The following is a 9,896-nucleotide window of genomic DNA, read 5'->3' on the forward strand; positions in this document are numbered from 1 at the left end:
TCACTGTAGCTATCACTCTTTGACAAATAAATTTTGCTTTGCATAAACTGAGATCTGCCTTCTTTCTTTCCAATGCTTACTATATTTCCATGAGCAGGAACAAAATAGAAAAGAAAGAACTATAAATACAAAAATGTGAAGCACCTATCCTAGCCTCATTTCAAAAATACAGATGCTATATGTAACTGTTGTCCACGACTTGCTCAGCACTATTCAAGGAATTCCATTTACAGGCAATTTTGTCTGAGCAAACGCTCGCCGGTTTATAGGTATCTTCAACAAAACCAACTTTTGGTGGGAATAGAATCCTAATTGCATATTTCACCAAGCCATCTGCTGGAGTTGGCTTGATTACAAACGGGCAAATGTAGATTCAAGAAGATACTCCAATAAGGTTGTGGACAACCTGACTGCTTGGCTATCACAAGAAAGTGACAAGAATCACCTCTCAAACTCCCATAAGCTAGATGAGATTTCACCTGTAATGAGCTGATGGTTCCCATCAATATTTTAACATCTGTGCAGTGGTGCAGGATATATGTCCAATGGTTGATATCGCAACTGGTCATTATGTGGCAACGGTCCATCCTAAAATTTAACCAAATAGCACATGTGAGTTCAATTCATTAAAGAAAACATTATTTCAAAATGCACTCTAAAAGGGAGAAGAATACAATTTAAGAAAAACGTCATATATAATGGAATTAGTTACGATGTTACGGACAACGAGAGTCAAGATATCATATATTATCCAAGTAGAGATTAATAATTATGACTTGGCTGAGTAATTGGTAGAATTGAAAAACAAGATGAAACAGTTTGGATCCCTAAACCATCACCAAATGCTCAACTTAATCAGATGGGTAGTTGATCATTTAAAAATTTAATGAGACCTCTGGTCCATCAAACATTCAAATGTAAAGCATAGACAGCCAGAAGAGCAGCTGCCTGCTAATTTTATTTTGTTCTTAACTACGTATTTTGTTATGATGTCTGGGAAAACCTTAAATGATTGTATGGAAATAACTCCTAAGATTGATATCATTTGTAATACTGACTGATGTGAAACATGGTGTTTCAATGAATCATATCAAATTAAAAAAGTTAAGTACCTCTTCCAAGTTTATCTGATATGGCGTTACAAAATCCTCGAACATGACTGGAGAAAGGGCCTTCATTTTCTCTATAACCTCCTATAATTGAGAACCACAGATTGTGAGCTTACAGATCTAACAAGTCCAGTGCAAGAATTTCAAGAGATATGAAAGTAACTGCTTTAGAATCAATATCACAGTGATAATGCCCTACAATTACGTTTTATAACTTACCAATCCAGTAATCCTTGACTTCTCTAATAGTTCCTCAGTAATCAAGTCCAGAATGTGCCTGTTGTTTCTCAAACCCTTCATCGCAAGTTCTTCTGTTTCTTCGATGTACTGCAACCAACACCAAATATCAACCAGGTATACTTAAATGAAAAAACTAAGGGAAAAGAAAAACTGTAAATTGTGTTTCTATTTAAAAGATAAACTTCCACACTTTCAGTTCAGTAACCAACTAGAACAGTGATGAAATCTTCCCACAATAAATCACTTGTTTCGATATCATGTTGCAAGCATTTGGGATTATGCAGTCCTAGCAAGTCCTACTTTAGACCAGCAAACAACATATTTTATTTTCTTATGTTAATGAAAAGCCTCAAAACTCTCTCTTAATCATCTTTTTCTTCTGATAACTTATATACATGGCTCAGAGTTATATCATCTCATTTATCGTGTCTGTCTCCACCCATAAATACATTGAATACATAACATTATATCCTCAATAATTAACTCCATGACATTTTTCAGGCCAAAGAGGAGTGGAGAAACCACCGCCATTTAGTAGTACCCTTTTAGTATAGCAGGCGATTGATAATAAACAAAAATCGAATTACGCACCCTTGTCAACTCTCGGGTAAACAGCTCAGACACTTCAAGAGTCATATTGGCTGGAATCACATTGGGGTCCTCCCACTAAACCACAAAGAAAAATAAGAAAAATTAGTTGATCAAGATGTTAAACCAAGAAATGAATACTTTTGTACATACTAACAAGTTTGAAGAAAAAAGATTACCCTGTATCTTATCAATTCGCCATCTGGACTATCTGGTCGATCCATTAGTCCAATTCTTTTTGTTAGAGCTGTAAGCCCCAATCTTGAGTTTTGAGGGCTAATTACCATCTCTCGAGCAATCTGAAAAGAGGATTTAGATGAGGAAATAGATAAGTATTTCTACCAATTTGTGTACTAATTGCTACTGGTTGATTACATGCATTTAAACATTTGTAAAATTGGGAAGGTAAAAATACATATTTAAGACAAGTTTCATGGATAACTCATGTTGCCTATGAGATTAATACCATTGTGCATTCATACAAGGAATGCTAAACCGTCCATCAAAGAGATAAGGGGTAAAGATAAAGAAGCTGCATCTGAAGTTTTGTAGATTTGTTCATATCACTTTGAGCTAATTACACTTCCAATTTTTCTTTGTCTTTCAGATGAGGTAGTTCTTTAGATTGTAACACATGAAAATAATTCTGCTACCTTTGTTAGCTTTTCCAGATCATCTCTTCCTCCATCAGTTATGTCATCACCATACACAACACGTTCAGCGCAACGCCCACCATGAGCTACCACCATCTGCATCTTCATGTAGCCAAAGGTTGTATAACCTTGGTCTACCATATCTTCTCGGGGATAGAATACAGATACTGCAGTTTCCTGTTCATGTAACAAACAAAACCTTGTCAGAGAGCAGCTCAAATGAAATTTCAATAGCATCGACAACAAATATTTTCATACAGAAAACAATTTCTACCTTCCCACCAGGCAGAAGTTGAGAAAATGCATGCCAGTCAAATTGAGGAAACAGATGAGCTAATAGTATGTGACCAGCTTCATGAACAGCCAGCAGTTTCTTCTTTTCAGAAGACACCTATAATACAATTATACAAAACTAAGTGACTAAATTAATACGAAACACTATCAATTGAGAGAAACCACTAAAGCACAATCAACATGGACATACACTTCGTTCGCATTTCCGCTGCTCTTCCTCAGTAAGAAGTACACCCATGCCCTCAAGCAATTGTTTATCTAACACATCCACTATGTCTTCCTGATATATCTCTGAACGTCCTTTCCTCACCTGAAACAAACAGGAAAAATAACTTGAGAGAATTTTATAGCTACACACGATTGCAGAATTGCACTCATGAGATAGTTTTCACTCTTCCATCTATGTATATATGGTATTCAATCATATTTCACTCATTAAAAGAAAGAATGTCGGTTAGAGCTTCTATTTCAAGGGAACGATTATACAAACATATGACAAAAGACTACAATGGGGATGTTTGTATGATTTACTTACTGACATAATTGCTGCTTCATTTACAAGATTCCGAATATCTGCCCCAGAAAAACCAACCGTACGGAAGACAACCTGAAGAATGGAAGAAAGACACAAAATTCTCACATGATAAGAATAATAATATATTAAGAATCAACATCATAAAAAAACATAGCAGTATAAAGGACCAACCATCACAACAAGCAGTGTATCTGCAACATATCTAACATACAACAATATCTATCCTACTTATCTAAATGACAAAAGTATAAAAGAAAGAACAAAAACAGAGGCAACCAAAGTTTGTGTATCTTTTGGAATAATCACACGTGTAAATATTTTCAAAACTGGAGCATTTTCCCCACTGATATTGGCGGAAAAGCATAACAATGGTCATACAACAATACAGACTGTATGGGAATGAAGAAAATCAGGACACCCCAACCACTTACTTTTCCAAAGTCTACATCTTCTGCAAGTTGCTTTCCTGCGCTGTGCACTTTAAAAATTTGCACTCGTTGCTTTGCATCAGGCAAACCAATGTACAGTCGACGGTCAATACGTCCAGATCGAACAAATTCAAGGTCTAATTCATCTGGCCTGTTGGTAGCACAGATGAATATCACAGCTTGTCTGAGAGAGAAGCGATCAATGCCAGTTTTTTCCTTCCTACACACGGACAGTTACTAAGTATGAAAAATCATATATAAGGGAAAAGGAAAGGTTAGCACCTAACACCTATCAAGATTCAAAATCTCTAGAGGTAAAATCAGATACATGCTATACAACAGAAAACAAGTGATAATTATTGATAAGAAATAACCCTTCGGAATTGGATCTTAATATTCTAAGTTTTTGACCAAGAAACCTGAATTAAACTTCAATCACAAATAAATAATAGGTTCAATAAGTAACACTTCAAAACTTTAATTTGGCAGCCACATCAATACAAGGCCCCGCAGTGAGACAAAAGTAGATATAACTAAATAATAAATAGCACATAACCAGTCATGCAAGACTACCACAAGGTGGTTCGACTTAGATACTCTCCAACAGTAGTATTCAAACTAAAGTCTTTCATAGTGAATTTTACTCTTTCGCATATAAGAAATTCTAGTCTAAAATAATTTGATGAATGTATAACAGATGCTAATCAAACTGCTAAGATTGCATTGTAAATAAAAATAAATTACTGCTGTATGTCAATATTGCTTTAATAAGAGCAAAAATAGACATGTCATAAATTAGGACACTTACTCCCCATCAAGCTGTGCAATCAAAGCCTCAAATGTTGCTCTTCTTCTAGGATCCTGTCTTGCATGCCTTCCAGCAATAGCATCAATCTCATCCACAAATACAAAACAAGGAGCCTGAGCAATGGATAGTAAATCACAATGTTTTGTATTAGTAAATTCACGGTTTGGCAGGCTGATGTCAAGGACTCATAACCCATTTCTGCAGTGAGTACCTATTAGCTCACTTGAAAAAATAAATAAACAAACAACAAAAAAATGTATATATGCTCTCAACAAGCTGCCATATTGACCTCAATGAAAAAATCACCAGCGATATACATGAGAGATCATCGAAACAAGTATGTCAATTAGATATGACCAGATGGGAACTTTTAAGATATTTTCCATGGTGAAGACCATGCTTCCAATTGTGACATTTTCACCATGCTGAAGATCAAAAGGAAGACAAACCCTAGTAAGGAATAATAGTTAATTCCAGTGGTAGGTGATAGAGCAACACTCTTAGCAACTGCCCAGGAGGTCACCTAAGATGGATGCTGGAAATATACAATTTTCTGAAGGCCAACTATATCCATAAAGAGCTATCATACCCCAGACAATATAATAAGTATGTACAAGTGATCAAATTTTAGGAGTTAATGAAGGAAGTGACCAAAACGCAGACTTATTAGAAACAATACTGATAGCCTATATCATGCAAAAATAACAGAATGAGTTTTCTTCCATTTCGTCATTTGGGTAAGCATAACTTCTTTGAGAAGAAAAGACAATTAATGCAAGGAGTGGATAAGGAATCCATGGCTTACTACAGAGGAAAAACAGAAAAGAAGCAACAGCAAAGAGGCTAGCATTTAGAAAACACAAGCTCACTTCACAAATATGAAGAGATGATATAGTCCCTAAAAAGAGCAAAATAGCTCTACAAGATCATAACTTGACCTGACCTAGACCTTATGACTTGTATATTAATGACAAGCAGTGACTGATCTCCTGGGACTAATGCCTAATCAATTTACTAATCCATTATAATGCATCTGCAAATTAGAATGGGAGGAATGCTTACATTTCTCCTTGCAATAGAAAACATCTCATTGATTTTTGCAGCACCACTTTTTTCACTATCTGTAAACTCCGCACCCGAAGCAAAAACAAATGGCAACCCACTTTCCTTTGCAAGTGTCCTTGCAAAAAGTGTTTTGCCAGTTCCAGGAGGTCCAGAGAGAAGAACACCCTAAAATGCACAATGATAAAACAAATTCCTCTTTCAGTAATTTAAAAGGCAAAACTCAAGCAGAGATTTATGAAACAAGAAATACTTACCCTGACAAACTTCACATCTTTTTCATAGTATTGCATTGGATTTCCCATGTAAATCATCAGCTCATCAAGAAGATCCCAAACATCACCTCCTAACACAACTTCCTTGGACATGGATTTTGTTTCCCCTACATCTCCAACAGGCTGATGGAAGAAAAAATGCAATGGGAACTCAAGAATCTAGGCAATAGGAAGATTACAAGGGACAAAATGGTTGGAAATGAAGTTTTACCAGTATAAAATTTTCTGCATAAGCCATATCAAAAAGTTGATTATACTTTTTGTAGAGAAAACGCTTAGAAGTGATATGCAGAAGCATCACAGACTCGCGTATTAGCCAGAGAATGAGTAACCCAGGCACCAATGCAATCACAACCTTCATAAAGTAGTGGATCTGGCGTTTCTGAAGAAGATCAACTTCAGCTCCAGAACTTGAGATATTCTCAAACAAATATGGGTCTAGGGGGATATCAACCTACCATATACGGAGAAACATTAAGCATCCATAAGTCAGACATAAGAATCAGGTCTGTCAAAAAGTTGAGGAAACTTACAACATATTCTAATGGAAAACCTTCTTTCATAGTAACATATATTCTTTTTAGGTCTTCTGTAAATACAACAGCAGCAACCTGTCCAAAACAAACCACAGCATCAGACACTGCCAACACAAACCTTTGCACTTTTAGCCAACAATGGAGAAAAAATCCTCTTAGATGCATGATGCTTCCTGTTTCATTTGGACATGCGGGCAATTGACATGGCAGCATCCAATGAACCACCAAGCGAGACATAAAGTACACAGAGTTCAAAGGCAGTTGAGAAATGAGTTCACATCTCTCAGTTTCCTCAGCCTCCTTGACTCCTTGTACAGTACCATATTTATTTATCTACTAGTTTTAACTACTACTGAGAGATATGGCAAGGTGCCATGATCACATCCCATTTCATAACCTACACCGCACAGTACCATATTTATTTATCTACCATTTTTAACTATTTTAGTTTAGAAAAAAATGTTTAGTCTTCTATATTATGGAATATGAAAGGTCATGTGCTGTCTGAACACACTGAGATACAAGAGAAGCCCAAATGTTACAAACTCTTGCATGGAAAGCAGTAGATGCATGAGAGATTACTCATAATTAATTCAACACAAACTCATAATTAGTGCAACACCATGCAACAAGGAACGAGTGGATCAATCTACAACGAGTATAACAAAGATAAAAACAAAGGAGAGCAACAGGTTACCTCAGAGCTGTCAAGCTTTTGAAGAAAGTAGGTATAAGGAAGTTTGGGACGATAAAGCCACCATCTTTTAGCTATCCATAACGCCCTTGTTCCTTGTGTCTCTGTTACCTTCTCCACTACATCCTTGCGAAGACTGTTTTCAACCTCTTTCATGTCAAATTCAACTACATACTTGGAATTTGCAGAGTCCAACTGCTCCGCTAACTTTTCTTTTTGGAGGATCTCCTTCCATTTCTGAAGTCTTTCACGCCATGTTCCAGTATCCTCTTGAACTTCACCTGCAAAGCCAAAAAAAAACACAATTGGGCCATGAGGATAGAGATGACCAAAGACACTATGATGATAAAATCCAAGACAAATTTCCGTGCAAACTTTACAGTTTACATGATATTGTCTCAGTAATACATCAGTGAGTTGCAGTTATCTCTGAAATCTCTGGAATGCAGATTTACACCATACAGGAAGAGAAACTCAAATCGGCCAATTCCACAACCTTTCATATTAAAAAACATAATTCTCATTAAAATCAATAAGGTGTCCACTACCTATAAAATAATTCCCAATTGCAATCATTCAGACAACAAATCCACTCCTGCTCCAGCTAATACCACCACAAACTTTGCCACATACACATGTAATAGACTATGATATGTTCAAAATTCACAATTCATAATGAAATATGCTTCCTCATTGAATCAATTATATAACACTCCTAAAATAAAATTTTCCCATGCTGGTTCAAAGTAAGGATCAACTCAAAATACTTCCAAGTAAGTTCCAAACAGACACTAACCAGATATTCCCAGGTCTTCTTTCAATTCCTTCTTTTCTTCTGGATTTAATTTTATATCACTGTCAATAAATTGTTTCACATTGTCCTGAGGCAGCTGCGGATCATCATCCCATGCATCCTCTCCCACATAAGAACTATCATGAACAAGTGTTCCATCAGGTCCTTCAACAAACTTCTTCATTTTCAGGCCTTTGGGCGTCGTCTTCCTCCACATACTCTTCTTAAGCCTGCAAGTTAAGGGAAAAAAAAAAAGAACCGGGATTAAGCAAAACACAGCTCCTTAAAACTTCTCTATCTTTATTCCTCTTTCTTCCTTCTAGTTTAAAAGTTTAAACCCTGTCTATATTAAGGCAATATTCAAATTCTAAGCAGAAATGTGATGCAGTTAAAGCGACCAAAACGTAAAATACACACAACATGTGGAATCAAATTACTTTCTAACATTACTCGGAGATGGCTCAGGAATCACTGCCTCCATATAAGCCTCTGTCAACTCTTTCCTCTGACGATCTTGGATAGGAGCTCGAATTGCTACATATATTCTTTGACACGAAACTACCGCAACAAAAACATAGAAAACCAATGCAGCAATTCTTTTAGGTTCCCATGTCTTGACATCCTGAGAATAACAAATGACGGTGTTATCAGTAAATCAACTAATTGAAAGTTACACTCAGTTCCCGCCACAACTTGATCAAAACAAAAGACTCAAGCTTTGTAATAACTTCCATTACCTTCCAACACATTGCAACAACAAAATGAGAAGCTAAAACTAAATACAAGAACTTTACCTTCCATCTTTCCCACTGATTCCAACTCACAAACTCGGGCACTAACTCGGTCCTAAACCGTTCCAACTCAGTCCCACCTCTCTCTAATCCTTCCCCAGCTTGCCCCAAATACTCCCCCACCTTCACATTCACCTCATTCAAATCAAACCCAGTTTCCTTCTTCACCGAGTCACCAAAATTGGACCAGAACTGCTCCGAACCGCGGCGTATAGACCGAGCCAGACTCACCCAAGAAAACCCATCAGGCCCATTTGGGTTTGCAGAGGCTTTAACACGAAAGTTTGAATTTTTCCGGGAAATTTTGAGTCTTTGCTTTGTGGGGAGCTTGAAGAGAAGGGTTTTGGGGGTTAAATGGGTGAGTGCAGTTGAAGAACAGAGAAGTGGGTTTGGCTTGTAGGGGAGTATGAGGTCCATTTTGTGGTGTGGATAGGGGAATCAAAGAGATTGTATAGAGAAGAAGTTCATTTCTGAGTTTTGGTGGGTTTTGAGGTTCATTAGTACAGAGGTAGTAGTGGTTTTAGCACTGTTCCAAATTTCCAATTCTGGGGTTTTGGGGTTCTATCCGTTATGTTATAGGAAAAAGATATAAACAGTACCCGAGGTAAAACCCATTCTAAATTTTTGTACTCAACTTTTGGAAACTATCATTTTAGTACCTGGAGTACCCAATCCAACCTAATTTTCATACACACCGTCCATGACGACGTTAACTCTTCTGACAGCTGACATGATTTAAAAAAGCCACGAGAGGAGCAAGTTAACGCCGTTATCGACGGCAGGTACGTATGTTGGGTCGGACTGGCTATTTGGGGTACCAATGTGATAGTTACGGAAAGTTGGGTATGAAAATTTAGAATGGACCATAGTTGGAGTACTGTTTATATTTTTTTCCCTTATGTTATTGTTGTTGTTTTCTCCTCTCTCTTTTTTTTTATGCTAAGACTTGCACAAAATTAAATAGAGAAGTCTGATGACGCTCAGAGTGCAGTAAATCAAAACTATTAGCTAGAAATGCTGAAGGAGTAAAGGAGGCATCTCACAGATCCAAGATTGATCTCGACTGATGAAATGACCCAATTTGCTAAAA

The 9,896-nt window shown here is 36.8% G+C and overlaps 1 protein-coding gene across 1 annotated transcript; it reads right to left on the minus strand.

Annotated features, from left to right (window-relative positions):
• Positions 1–18: 18 nt before the first annotated feature.
• LOC112202199 (ATP-dependent zinc metalloprotease FTSH 12, chloroplastic) lies at positions 19–9,359 on the minus strand. Its single transcript, XM_024343131.2, has 19 exons — positions 8,810–9,359; positions 8,453–8,637; positions 8,019–8,245; positions 7,226–7,503; positions 6,526–6,603; positions 6,204–6,446; positions 5,975–6,115; positions 5,718–5,885; positions 4,656–4,768; positions 3,851–4,067; positions 3,420–3,491; positions 3,075–3,194; positions 2,865–2,981; positions 2,591–2,767; positions 2,117–2,236; positions 1,941–2,015; positions 1,329–1,436; positions 1,113–1,193; positions 19–588 (listed from the first exon to the last, which is right to left on the minus strand). The coding sequence occupies exons 1-19, from the start codon at positions 9,221–9,223 to the stop codon at positions 511–513; spliced, it is 3,012 nt and encodes a 1,003-aa protein (XP_024198899.1). The 5' UTR covers positions 9,224–9,359; the 3' UTR covers positions 19–510.
• Positions 9,360–9,896: the final 537 nt, after the last annotated feature.

The sequence above is a fragment of the Rosa chinensis genome, chromosome 5 (assembly GCF_002994745.2).
Source record: "Rosa chinensis cultivar Old Blush chromosome 5, RchiOBHm-V2, whole genome shotgun sequence".
In the NCBI taxonomy this organism is placed as follows: domain Eukaryota; kingdom Viridiplantae; phylum Streptophyta; class Magnoliopsida; order Rosales; family Rosaceae; genus Rosa; species Rosa chinensis.

Coding starts and splice junctions, on each gene's coding strand:
- LOC112202199 (XM_024343131.2), bottom strand. CDS start 9,223: ATGGACCTCATACTCCCCTACAAGCCAAACCCACTTCTCTGTTCTTCA. Junction 2,982..3,074: donor AGCGGAAATGCGAACGAAGT/GTATGTCCATGT, acceptor ATTGTATTATAG/GTGTCTTCTGAAAAGAAGAA. Junction 1,437..1,940: donor TTACCCGAGAGTTGACAAGG/GTGCGTAATTCG, acceptor TGTTGGTTGCAG/TACATCGAAGAAACAGAAGA.